Here is a 12,844-nt window from a genome sequence, read left to right on the forward strand (position 1 = left end):
TGAATAACATCACTGAAAGTAGCACACTCTTCAGCAGACAGTTTATCCCAGAAACGCTCTGAAAGCAGAGTATAGTCTTCTTCAGTCACAGCATACTCTCGTAAATGATACAATGCCTCTCTGAAGGCTGTTTGACAGGGATCATCACCTTCTTGACGGAAAACCCGAGTAAGAGTAAGAGACTGTTTGAAGGTTTCATATACCATTCTTCCTTCAGCAGCAAGTTGGCCTCTTGGCCCATCTGCTTGCTTAGTAGAAAACAAAGCACTATCACCCACAGGTGGGAGCTGGAAAAAATCTCCAAAGATTATAGCTGATTGACCTCCTAAAGTTTCCTCAGCTTTAGCTGGAAAAATCTGTCTGAGCCTACGGTCCACTTTCCCTAAGATTGCCCTTCCAATCATTGACTTTTCATCAATGATAAAAATACGCATACTATGCCAGCGTTGCTGCATTTTCTGAAGAGAGGCAGGAGCTAATTCTGAAAAATTACTATCTTTTGTGACTGGAATAGAAAGTGCAAAATTGATTGTCCATCCTCTGATTCCAAATGCAGCAATTCCGGTAGGAGCCATTCGAATAACAGGATCTTTACCATCTAGCTCATCTGCATATTCCTCTCGCAAAGCAGTAGTGATAGCACGAATAAGCACTGATTTACCAGTCCCTGCAGTACCATCCACATTGATTCTGAGTGGCTCTGGTGATTTCCCAGCTTTTAATGCTTTGACATATGCCATAACCTGAAGGAAAAGTTGCTGTTGTTCCCCTTTCAACTTTGTATAATCCTCTGGAGGGAGATTCTGGATAGTATCATTAGGGAATTGTTTAAGCTGTTCAGGCAATCATTCAGTTGCAGCTTTGATATCAGCTATGGGAGGTGAGTTTTCCACCCAGTTGTAACTGATATCTAATTCACGAAGGCCTAATGATTTCAGTAATGAGTCTGTTGTTGTTACTTCTCCTGGACAACACCCAGCCTCACGCATCCAATCTGCTTGAAACTGTGCCATTTGAGGATCATCATCATCAGGTGCTATACTCTCAGAGTCTGATTCAGCATCTGGGTCTTCTTCCTCATCTTCTTCCTCAGCTGTAGGCAAGGTATCATGTCCATGTGGGAGATTGAATGGTACACAATCTGTTTCATATGCAGTAATCCAGTTGTCATGATTTTTTTAGCAAGTCTGCTTCCTGTACAAAAGGATGATGTAGAATCATATGAGCATAGCACCAGTTCTCATAGACATTTTTATCAGCTGTGTCATGAATAAATCGAGGCCAGATATTTAATGCATAAGGTAATGCAGAACGGCCACCTCGCCGTGATAGAGTTTTGCCATTGACAGTCCAGTGCCGAAGGAAATGGAGGAAAGTTGTTTTCTCTAACTCCTCTTTCAATTGTGCAGATATATTGCCAGTAAGCCTAGTTCTGTATGCCTGCCGTAATCCAGTTTTTTGCGAACAGTATTGCCTTCAAAGTCAATCTCTACATCTTCTTCTTGCTTTGATACATTGACATTTCTGACTACTCTTGATGATCTAACCATAGGACAGTCTAAGAGAATGTGACAGGTTTCTTGAGCAGACATATCTCTCTCAGCAGCAAAAGCAGACAACATCTTCTGATAGGCAATTTGAGTAGCATCAGAGTCATTAAGAGAGGAAACTGCTTTTTTAAGCATATCAGCCATAGTGCTAGATTGAGACTCTGCTTTACTTGCATATTTTGCTACATAAGCAATCACTGCATTCTTATTGAGCACAGGCCTAAAGTCCACATTAGCCCGCCATCCTAAAATCATAACAATGTGATGAGCATTTAGGAGTTCATCATTTCTCCTTGGATGGAGCTCAGGATGCATTTGACCTGGTTCTGTATGTAAACCTGTTGTATTTCTCAAAGGTTTGGGAAAGTGAAACCGGCAAAAATCCTTATGTGTATTTTTGTCCCTGCGTAAACAATATCCTGGAGCGCATTTGGTATGTCTTTGAAAACGATTCAAGAGCTGTGCTAATTCTCTCTTGGTATCTTGAAGAGTATCAAAAAGTTGTGCAGATGGATGAGTTTCAGCTGGAGGGTGTTTCTGATCAGGATTCATGGTAGATATTAATGGGTCCCAATAATTGATGAATGTTTGAACATCTTTATCTTTTTTGAGATCCAGTTTTTCTACATCTGGAGCATCTGAAAACCAAAGAAAACCATGTATATGACTGCTTCCTCGATGCTGCCATTCATATCTCCACCAAAAGTCTTTGATCTGAAACTTGACTTTCATAAAATACTCAAAGTAAACCTCCCAACGTTTCTGGAAATAATATGCTGCAATAGCTATAGAGAAGATTAGTATGTTTATGTAATCCAGAATAATTAATACACCATACCTGGATTCTCATTTAAGTCCTTCCATCTGGTCCTATACATATCAGGATCATTTATATTGGGATTCCATCCAGGCATATGTTGATGTAAATCTGGCCATTGAATATCTGCAGCTAAGCAGGTGAAAAAAAACACTAGGACAGCCAATATCCCGTATTTGAGCAGTTAAATCTTTACGTTTACTTGACCAGAATGGTCGAGACCCTTCAATTGGTGCAGCTGACCTAGAAACACGCTGAGCTAGATGATCTGCATTATTCCCCTCAATCAATTCTCTGATTTCTTCAACAGATAATGAGCCATCTTCTGCATGACTATGAGCATACCACTTTGATGCTCTCTTTGCTCTTTTGTCGAAAAATTGTATTTAATGCCCAGTAACGAAACCTGGGATACCTTGCAAATCTTCCATCTTGATAGCGAAGTAGATGTGCTGCCCATTCTTCCATTGTTACATTCTTATGACGAGTTTCTTTGAAATCTGCTTGTCCAAAGGGGAAAAGAGTAGGAAATGTATCAATAGCTATAGGATGTGCACTGTTCTCATTTATTGGAGTACCACGCACGGGAGGTAAAGTCAAAATAATCTCAGGATTATTCCCAGTAGCAGCTGCAGCAAGTTGCTCAAACTCTGTTAAGCCAGAACGAATATTTGGTGCAAAACCTCCAGAAAACAGTGGTACACCTGGATTTTCTGCATTCTGTTGAGGAGGGCCTTGATCCAAATTTGGCTGTAGATTTTCTACTGTCACATTTTGAAGCTGATTCATAACATTTGCATCAGCAGCAAAGGTGTTTAGCCGGTTCCAATCTATTTCAACCTGCCGTGATCGAAAGGTTGGATGATGCTGTTCCAAAAAAGACAACCACTGATATAAAACTGCCTTTCGGACACAAAAGTCCTCATTGACAGTTTCCTGGTTAGCTGCAGATTGACGACGAAAAATAACAATTTCACATTCCTCTGGTAGAAGAGGAACTTTATTGTGAAATACTGCAGTATCTCGTAGAAAGTTACAGATATGCCCACGATAAGCATATTGGCCTCCATGAATCTGCCATACTTGGGTAAGGGCATGTACAGGTGAAATCAAAATTTCCTCCATCTGGGTTAAAGGAGGTAAAAGAGGAGCAATTCCAGGATCCATCTTGTTACCATCACAGAGTTTGTCAGACTTTTGACATTGTTTGCATTTTCCATCTTTAACCTGTAGATCAAACCACTTCTCATGGCAGGAGTTACAAGACTCCAATTGAATATCCATTATTTTTTTACGGACATTTTTAAGCAAAGCACAATCCTCAGCAGATATAGCAAGTTGATCTAGAGGATCTATATCTTGATTCTGATTCACAGCAACTGGGTCTGCTATCTGTGGATTTACCTGCTGAGCAAGTTCCTGTTGTGCTGCTTGCATCTGTTGTACTCCTCTTCTCTGTTCTCTATATGCACGCTGACGGGCACGACAATGTGCACAAGTTTGGAAATTCCCAAAATCAGCAGAGGGTTGATAATGCTTTCCTGTGGTACAATAGAGCAAATTTTCATTATCTGGATGTGGATCTCTAGCTCTTCTAGTAGTTTCATCAGGTGCAGCAAGAATTTGAGGTTGTACTTGATTCTGAGCCTGTGGCTGGACCTGTGGTTGGTCTTGTAGCTGAGCCTGTGGTTGAACCTGTGGTTGAGGTTGGTGTTGTAGCTGAACCTGTGGTTGCACCTGTGGTTGAGCCTGTGGTTGAGCCTGTGGCTGTAGCTGGGCCTGTGGTAGTTGTTGAAGTCCTAAAGTAGGAGATTGTGGTGGACTTTGCATTTCAATATCATCATCATCTGCTTGTGGAACTAAACATATTTAATTTTAATTTTATTCTTTTGTATTTTTAAAAACCAAACCTGGCTATAACTGTTGAGCCAATTGTTGCAGTTGATTGACAGGAAGGCCCATGTATTGATTATCTGCATGACCTTGCTGAAAGACATCAGCAGCAACTTGATTATTTTGAAGACCTAGAGCAGCTAGCTGTCTAGCTACCTCTTGAGAGAGGCTAAGATTTCTGCCATGATAGGGAACCTGTACTAAATTTGGTCTGCTAGGGCCAGCTTGAGGTTGCCTGCGTATATGTGGGCTATCAAGAACACGACCCTGTCTTTCTGCATGTTGAGCAGCTATTCTTTGGCGCTGAGGAGTATTTGGAGGAGTAGTCCTATATAGTTATTATTGTCTGAATAGAAACTTTAAAGTAAAAGATACATCAGGAGCCAAATGAATATCACTAGCAGAATACTATAGACACTTGGAAGTTGCATCAGCCCTGACTATTATTTTAGTCTAAACAAAAATTTATAAGGGATTCTAAGGACAATACCCAGAACAGAGAGGGAGAAGGGAAAGGGAAGAAGCAAGTACAAGAAACAGTCTTAAGTGGCCAGCTGCGAGCATTATCATTCATCTGAGCTAACTATATCAAGCCAATCTGCCTGAAAAGCGTTGCAAACAGCATGTGCTGTCAACGTGTCAAAGGTGACACGGGAGATCAGCCGAAATCACCCGGATGACAGAGGTCACACACAGGTGACAAACGCTCGCGCGTTTGGCTGCGCGCGCGGGCTGCTTACCAAGCGCTGACTAATATATCCAAGGAGGTTTTTCGCGCAGGTTACGACATCAACGGGAAACGGTACCCTATATCAGAAATGGGGGTCGCAAGCTCCCCCCATTATAGTCCTGTCGGACGGCATCTGAACTGGTGGGCAACTTGCAGGCACTCCTTAAGCTTGAGACTGGCGCCGTTAAATAGCTTCTCTGTCTGTGGACACACTGCGCGTGGGTATGAGAAGCTGGATGACAAGATCGAACATGTTTTCTGCCAGAGAAGTAGTCACTTTATGGCGCGACCCGGAGCTGATGGCTACTTCATAGTCTGGCTGAATCGGCGCCCTCTTCGTTTCTGGATAACATGCTCGTCCGGCGGACGGGTCTTTAATTCATCAGTCTTCGATGAAGGAAAGTATGGTTGAAACTTTTGAAGTTACCAAAGCAAGTATACTGCAAAAATATGCATTCGTGGTCTATTCCTAACTCTCCTGCTCCCCCTCAGCCTTGGCCTCGCCTTGACTTCCCTCCGCATGCTGGCCCTTGTTACCTGTGTCTATGGCGATTCGAAGCTGAAGATCGATAGCATGAGGACCCGCGACGCCATTGCCCTCGATGTCGGTGAGCATGTGCTCCAGCGCCTGGAAGATGCCCTCCTCGGTGCTGTGCATGTCGTGGGTGCGGCAGAACGCTGTTCCCAACTCGATGACTGTATCGAGACTGGTTAGCAATCCTGTTCTGGTCGACTCGTTAGAGCCGTTCTGTGCGGGCGAATGGAGTGACACACTGTTTCGCCTCTGTATAACGTGGATCGTCGAGGGGAACACGTCTGTAGAACTTGCGAAGCCTCCCTTGCCATCGATGCCATAGCTCCTCGCGGTCCAGTGCTGCGGTGATCAGATAAGTAGATTATGGAAGCAAGGAGCGCATCTCACGACTATCGTCGTCGTAGATTATAATAGTCCAGTGGGACGGCATCCGGACTGGCGGGTAACTTGCAGGCACTCCTTGAGACTGGCGCCATTAAATAGCTTCTCTGTCTGTGGACACAGCCTGCGCGTGGGCATTCGAAGCGGGGCCCTTGATAAGGATCGGACCGATCGGTGCAATTTCGAGCCTTCGTTCCAATTGAGGCTGTACCTGCAGATGGAGTCCACAGTGTTGCAAAACCTTCACAATCCAGTCGAGGTGCGAGCGCTAGGTAAGAAGCACTCATCGTCGTTCCCGATCTCTGTGAACAAAGCAGAACTGTACCTTGCGATTATGAATAAAGGCATGAAAGAAACGTTGCAAGATTTCGACTCCCAAGTGTCTGGCGAGGACCCGCGACAAGAAGAGGCAAAAAGGTGTGGATCACATTGCTAGCTGGCAGCCTGGTGTACGAGCGGCTGTTACATCCACCAGTAAACGACTTGCGGGCAGCGCCGACGAGTTCATTGAAGTGGGAGTGGCTTTCTGCCTTGGAAGGAACTAGCGGCAATGATCGATGTGCACAGGGAGATGCTGATGATGGTGCAGTTTCCGAACCGCGAGAAGTTGTCCGATAACGAGAGCGAGGCCTCGGAAGAGGGAGAGAAAACGCAGTGTAGAGACCACAGCCACACCGAGAGCGAGTGGAATACTAGTGGCGGCCCAGACTCGGACTCGGAGAGCGAGGGCAAGGCCAGATCCACATTCGGAGCGCGAGGGCGATAACTCTGAATCGGACTCGGACAGCCGCAGAGCTGAGGACAAAATGATTCTGCAGACGAACGCTGAGTGATCATCGAATGCAACTTGTGAAGATCGCTTAGTAGAGCCTTCATTTGTGCAAGTATACACAAGTAATGCCTTCATGAGCCGTCGCAAACCTGAAAACTCGTTTGTCCTGTTCCACCGCCGCTTTGCGCGGCTGGATAGAAGCCCTCATTGACGAGGGAGCATGAGACGAGAGCATTCCGCTCGCTCTACAGGTTCTCGAGCATGACTTGGATGAGTTCCGCAGGAATTATTGGTCGTGACATTCAAGTTCGGAGCAAGATTTGGTTTGCAGTCAACCATCACCATCAGCTTCCTGAATCCTCTACCAATCCTCTACCGGCCTTCCAAGCCTTCGAAAGCCACGAGGAGCCACCCACCCGCCTTCCCTTACCCCTACACGCGACCCCGACACGACTCAGTCTAACCGCACTCATCTACAATCCGAAGTTCTGTAATAATTAGAGAGGGGCATAACGGCCAGCGGCACCAAAAACCTGGCTGATTATGCAAGCTACTAGTCTGGAGACGCGACACGGTTCTGTGGGTAAGCAAATGTGTTTTATGGGGCAACGCAGCTGATATGGCAGTAATTCATAGTAGTCTGACCGAATCGGCGCCGTCCTCGTCTCTGGAAAACATGCTCACCTGGTAGTTGGGGTCTTCAACTCATACAAGCCTTCGATGGAGGGAAGTGAATCTCGTTTTTCTCGGTGCGTCATCCGGCCTCTTTGGAGATCTCGACTAAAATTTCCAGGTATTTAACGTTGCAGAGCGTTGGCTCTTCCAGACGATATTGCAATCTCCGGAGCCAAACCTGCCGTATTTCACCTCCAGCTCGCTCGTCACCCTCGATAAGCCAAAGCACCTCAACCCTCTCACGAGACAAGCACCATTAGTGAAGACGATTGAACGTCCACCGCACAACGTCGCTTCCTCGAAGTCTTTCCTCACATTATTCACCAACCTCAAACTCTCGCTGGCATTCATGCTCTTCTCCGGTTATGACGCAAGTGCCAACGGAGGGAGCATGGGTTTCGCAACCCGTTTTGAGGCTCCACCATTGCATCCCATGGTTCGGTTTCAACAATCGTGCGTATTTCACCTCCAGCTCGCTCGTCACCCTCGATAGGCCCAAGCACCTCAACCCTCTCACGAGACAAGCACCACTGGTGAAGACGATTGAGCGTCCACCACACAACGTCGCTTCCTCGAAATCTTTCCTCGTCATATTATTCACCAACCTCAAACTCGTTAAATTTGCTGGCATTCATGCTCTTTTCGCAGCAAGACGCAAGTGCCAACGGAGGGAGAATGGCTTTCGCAACCCGTTTTGAGGCTCCACCATTGCATCCCATGGTTCGGTTTCAACAATCGTGCGTGTTTTGTCTTGTCCGTTCTGACTACAACTGCTGAAATGACTCACATTAGCGGGTCTTCTCCATCGTCAACTGGTTGCGCTTGAAATAAGGGCTTTTATTCCCCACACGGTTGTTACATCACTTGCATTCGGAAGCGAGTATTCTGCAAGATCATGTCATCGTGGTCTCTTCCCTCCCCTTCCCAACCGAAAATAACTTCCGTACGACGCACCTCCAGCTTCATCTGCGAATGCTTTCAGAGCCCGGCCTCCTTCCGCCAACAGTCCCTCTCCCGTTCACCAGGACTCTTCTTCACCATTCATGCCCAGCTATCGTCGGGCTTCGAACATGTCTTCGACACCTCTCTCGTTTTACGCCCACTTCGACCTTGTCGTCCTCCATCACCCGAGACCAAGCATCTTCGCCATCGACTCTGCTACGACAATGGAAACGACCAAGAGCCTTGCGGTATACTACGCTGGAGCGGTGGGCCTGCACAGAACGTGTCGGGGGAATCAAAAGGACAGAGTACGATTTGGTTATAGAGTGTGCGAAAGAGAAACGAGAAATCTGGTAGGCACTGAGTTACGTGCTCTGAGGATTCCAAAGCTAACCACCAGTGGGCAGATTGGCAAACATATTACCAACGCGTATCTACACTGTCGATATACTCGTCAATACATCCACCGCGTCAGATATCCAACGCCCGCCCAGATTCAAGAGCGCACTCTGCTTCATTGACAAGGATACCCCACGACGCAAGTTCAATCCCATCATTCTCATACCATTCCTCCGTTTTCAAAGGCCGATATGCCGCGGTCTTCAATGTTTCTGCTGGTGCGACACATACTTGGTCCCGATATTAATATTGCTGTCCGAACTTGAGGAGGCTACTGCCGCCGCCGCCTCGTGACCTTTCCACCATGCACATTCAACTCACTATTTTTCTCGTCGACGCCTGCGCGATTCAATCGAAAGCGCGTCCCAAAATGACAAGTCACGTGAACCAAGGGCCATTTGGAAAATCTCGATGTATTTCTCTCGGAACAACAGCTGCGGCTCCCGCTGCCATATTTCCATGTTCCTCGCAGCATTCTCACTCTCATTAACTCTTTGGACCGTCCTATTCGAAGTGCAAGACCTTCGTCGAGCACGTTTTCTCAGCCACAGCAGGCTTGTAGACGAATCTTGTATTGTGGATACATTGTGTGGAGCTCTAAAAGCCATGTCTACTTTGACAAAACACTACCACCCTCACTCCTAATTCTTTTCTCGGCACGTTTCGGCCAATAAGGTCATCGTTTGACACCACACCGTTCCGGCTTCTATGACCTTGTCGACTCGGAGGTCGTCTAGAAATCCTGCTCTAGTAAACGTTAAAGCAGTTTTGTGTGAACGGTGGTGGCGCAATTTTGTGCCGTGGTCCGCCGTTCATCCACAGGGGGGTACACGGAGGTTGAACCTGAGGAGAACGGCGATGGGTTCCGCCTTGGTTAGCGTGACAGCTAAGGGAAGCAAGCTGGACCTTACATGCCTCTTTCGCAACGGCACTAGACAGGTCAGCTTTGTTGTTTCTTCACGATCGCTTTCGGCATATCAATCGAAAAATATTTTGCGCGGCCAGATAGAAGTTCCCATTGATGCGGGAGTATGAGATGAGACGAGAGCACTGGCGCTCTGCTCTCCCGAGGGATTTTCGCGTGCCTCTATCCAGCTCAGCAAGAATAATCGGCCGTGACATCCAAGTTTGTCTACAGTCAATCATCGCCATTAGCTTCCTCTTTCGCCTCCTCTACTTACGACGGCCTTCCGCCCCCTTCGAAAGCCATGTGGAGTCATTACCAGTGGACTCGGACCTGGACACGACTCACTCCAACCGCACAGAGACCTGCACAACGGTACCAAAAACCTGGCTGATTCAAATCCGAACATTACCAGCTCACAGTTTGGTTACTGTTATGCGGCATGGTTGTACTAAGTAACTGTGTTTTCTATGGTTCAAGTTGATGGCTAACTCTCCTCAGGCTCCTCGTTTCTGGCCTCGGCCTTGCTTTGGCTTTCCTCCTCGTCCTTGGCCTCGGCCTCGCCTTGGCTTTCCTCCGGGCCATCGTCATCAATCTCAGCGCCATCGCGCTCGATGTCGGAGAGCATACGCTCTAAAGCGTGCATTATCCCATTAGCATTGATGGGTATGTTGTTCTCGCGACAGAAATCCATTCCCAACTCGATGACTTTATCGAGACTGGTTAGCAATCCTGTTCTGGTCAATGTTAGAGCGGTTCTGTGCGGGCGAATAGAGTGACACACTGTTCGGCCTCGGCCCGACGTGGATCATCCTTGAGAGGAACGCGTCTGTTGAAACTGAGCAGCCTCCAGTCCCAGCGCTCCATCAGCTCGTCTCGGTCCAGTGCTACGGTGATTAGATAAATAAATCATTGAAGCAAGGAGCGACTCGGAATCTCACGTTCATCGGTGTCATAGGTTACTATAATCTTGTAGGATGGCATCTGAACTGGTGGGAACTTGCAGGCACTCCTTGAGACTGGTGCTGTTAAATAGCGTCTCCGTCTGTGGACACAACCCGCGTGCCAGGCTGTAGGTATGAGAACAAGATCGAACACGTTTTCTGCCAGAGAAGTCACTTGATGGTGGCCGCAACTTACACTGGTGTTTCAAGGAGCCTCAATGTTTGGCCTCATCTCGAACAACCCATGAAAAGTTCGCTGGACCACTCGTCTCATCTTTGACCTTCACCTGAGAAACCCACTGCCACGCTATTGGAGTCACAATCGCTGACCACTCTGTCCGCCGTAGCCCTGGATCGCCCATTCATGCAATGCCAGATGAATGGCACGCTTGACTTCTTCCGACACGTTGCGAGGACACGCTGCGCCTGCCTATAGTCGTCAGAACAGTATTTACACGCGTCGGAACCAGACCCAAGTTACCCAAAGATGGAGGCCCGAAACCACTACTTGCTCATGTTCATATACTTATCTCTGTCTATGAACTAAGAACTGAAGCCTTGTTATATAATGTTCTACAAAAGAAAACACTCAAGTGTTCATCACCCTCGTCTTTCTCCATGATTTCCGCATTGGATGGCCGTTCGGCATTGAAATTTCGACACCGAATGTTTTTTGCAGATGCTGCAAGGCGCGAATGTCCTCCTCGTGCGGAATACCATACGGCGCAAACTCGATGACAAGGCGCGCGAGCTTTATTTGGCGCTGGACACCATCGGGACACATTTTCGCAGCGCGCATGGCGATTCCATCCAGGAACGGACGGATGTTGACCGGGGCTGGCACGGGGGGAGGAATGACCAGGGTGAAGGATTCGAGGCTGGAGAGGAGGCTCAAGTCGGCGAGAGTCGCGGAGCACTTCCGTTCCTCGTCGTAGGGCATGGGGAATGCGGTTACGGTCAGATGTTTGACTTGGTGGGCCATGTATGAGGTGGAAAGAGCGCGGAAGCCCACGTAATCTGTGGGTGTGAATAGAGACAGCGAGGTTACAGTCGCTGCGGACCGCCGGATACATGGGTCGATGGAGGACTCGACGACAATGCTTTCGAGGTCGGAGAGGTGGAGAGTTGTTAGGGCGGGCAAGCGGAGGTGGTCGAGGATGGAAGTGCGGGCGCCGGCCACCAGGGACAAGGTTGACAAGCGGGGCAGTTGTAAGGTCGAGTCTGATATAACTGTCTCTTCGAAGAGTGCAGGGAGCGACAGCTCCTCCAGCGCTTCCTGATGAGTAAGGAGAGCGAGGACTTCAGCGTACGTGGCTGGACGAAGGATCGTCAGTTTTCGCAGTTGATGGGCAGGGAATGAAAGCGGTAAAACAAGGCGGTGAATGCTGATGGACAGCTCTCGGAGACTTGGGGCATTCATGAAGACGGGGTTTTCATCCGTGTCGGTTTTGCTCCAGACATCAAACGAGAACTTGGTCAGCAGCGGAAAGTCGAGCTGTGCGTTCGGCGTGTCTGAATTGGGAGTCGCCCAGTTGAAAGGCCACTTAATGCTGGACAGGGATGCTTCCTCCCATTGTGAAGCAGAATCGAATATGCACCGCGGAAGCTTGTATCCGCTCAGGTCATCTGCGGGAATTGAGAACACAATAGGCAGTGCTCTGGCGCGCCGCAAGAAGTGCTCGGAAAGAAAGTCCCGCTGGTCCTCGTCGATTGAGTAGGAAATGCGTGTCCAGAGGTGCGGGTCTGCGATGGCAGTGCGCCGCCAGCGTTGACAGACAGTGGTAATTTGTAGCAGCGTGCGGTTAACGTCGATGGAAGGTGAGGACGACACTGCTGCCGCAAAAATGTGGCAGAGAACTTCGGCAGGAAGAGTGTTGATCGGGTAGACCACGGCTGATAGGTCGTCCTGGAGCGCTTCAAGATGGTCTGCGAGCATTTGTAGCTGGGTTTCGAGTTGATGGATCGTCTTTTTGACTTGCTCTGCCTCGTCTCGGAGCTGAGAGATGGTAGCGCTATCAATAGGATGGTCGTGTCGGCGAGGGGCATGGAAGAACGAGAGCGCCTGGGCAGCATCGTGGCCAGACATTGCAAAGATCCTGATCTTGACGGTCAAGCGGTGAATACTCGGATGCGTAGGCAGAAATTATGACTTACAGAGGGGCTGAAGCACCCAGGGACAGAGCTGCTCGATATGTAGATGATCACCGCCAGAGAGTTGTGCTTCAAATCGTGTTGCTGGTTCTTGTCAATGAAGATCGTCGCGAGTCACACGTGATCACCCGTTCTTCATCTCCACCACCCC

At 48.1% G+C, this 12,844-nt stretch overlaps 4 protein-coding genes across 4 annotated transcripts; 1 reads left to right on the top strand and 3 right to left on the bottom strand.

The window, feature by feature from the left end:
- Positions 1 to 5,459: 5,459 nt before the first annotated feature.
- Positions 5,460 to 5,955, bottom strand: MIND_00002800 (uncharacterized protein; the record flags this gene model as incomplete). Its single annotated transcript, XM_037357003.1, has 3 exons — positions 5,460 to 5,715; positions 5,765 to 5,864; positions 5,913 to 5,955. The coding sequence occupies 3 exons, from the start codon at positions 5,953 to 5,955 to the stop codon at positions 5,460 to 5,462; spliced, it is 399 nt and encodes a 132-aa protein (XP_037224913.1).
- A 126-nt stretch (positions 5,956 to 6,081) lies between these two features.
- Positions 6,082 to 6,451, top strand: MIND_00002900 (uncharacterized protein; the record flags this gene model as incomplete). Its single annotated transcript, XM_037357004.1, has 2 exons — positions 6,082 to 6,323; positions 6,382 to 6,451. Exons 1-2 carry the CDS (start codon positions 6,124 to 6,126, stop codon positions 6,449 to 6,451), a joined length of 270 nt encoding a protein of 89 aa, XP_037224914.1. The 5' UTR covers positions 6,082 to 6,123.
- A 3,634-nt stretch (positions 6,452 to 10,085) lies between these two features.
- Positions 10,086 to 10,669, bottom strand: MIND_00003000 (uncharacterized protein; the record flags this gene model as incomplete). Its single annotated transcript, XM_037357005.1, has 3 exons — positions 10,540 to 10,669; positions 10,383 to 10,485; positions 10,086 to 10,335 (listed from the first exon to the last, which is right to left on the bottom strand). The coding sequence occupies exons 1-3, from the start codon at positions 10,580 to 10,582 to the stop codon at positions 10,086 to 10,088; spliced, it is 396 nt and encodes a 131-aa protein (XP_037224915.1). The 5' UTR covers positions 10,583 to 10,669.
- Positions 10,670 to 11,131: 462 nt separating this feature from the next.
- MIND_00003100 (F-box domain-containing protein) lies at positions 11,132 to 12,628 on the bottom strand (the record flags this gene model as incomplete). The annotated part of the gene is made up of 1 exon (XM_037357006.1): positions 11,132 to 12,628. One exon carries the CDS (start codon positions 12,626 to 12,628, stop codon positions 11,132 to 11,134), a length of 1,497 nt encoding a protein of 498 aa, XP_037224916.1.
- Positions 12,629 to 12,844: the final 216 nt, after the last annotated feature.

Source organism: Mycena indigotica (assembly GCF_014461135.1).
Source record: "Mycena indigotica strain 171206Taipei chromosome Unknown Mind.scaff0001, whole genome shotgun sequence".
Taxonomy (NCBI): domain Eukaryota; kingdom Fungi; phylum Basidiomycota; class Agaricomycetes; order Agaricales; family Mycenaceae; genus Mycena; species Mycena indigotica.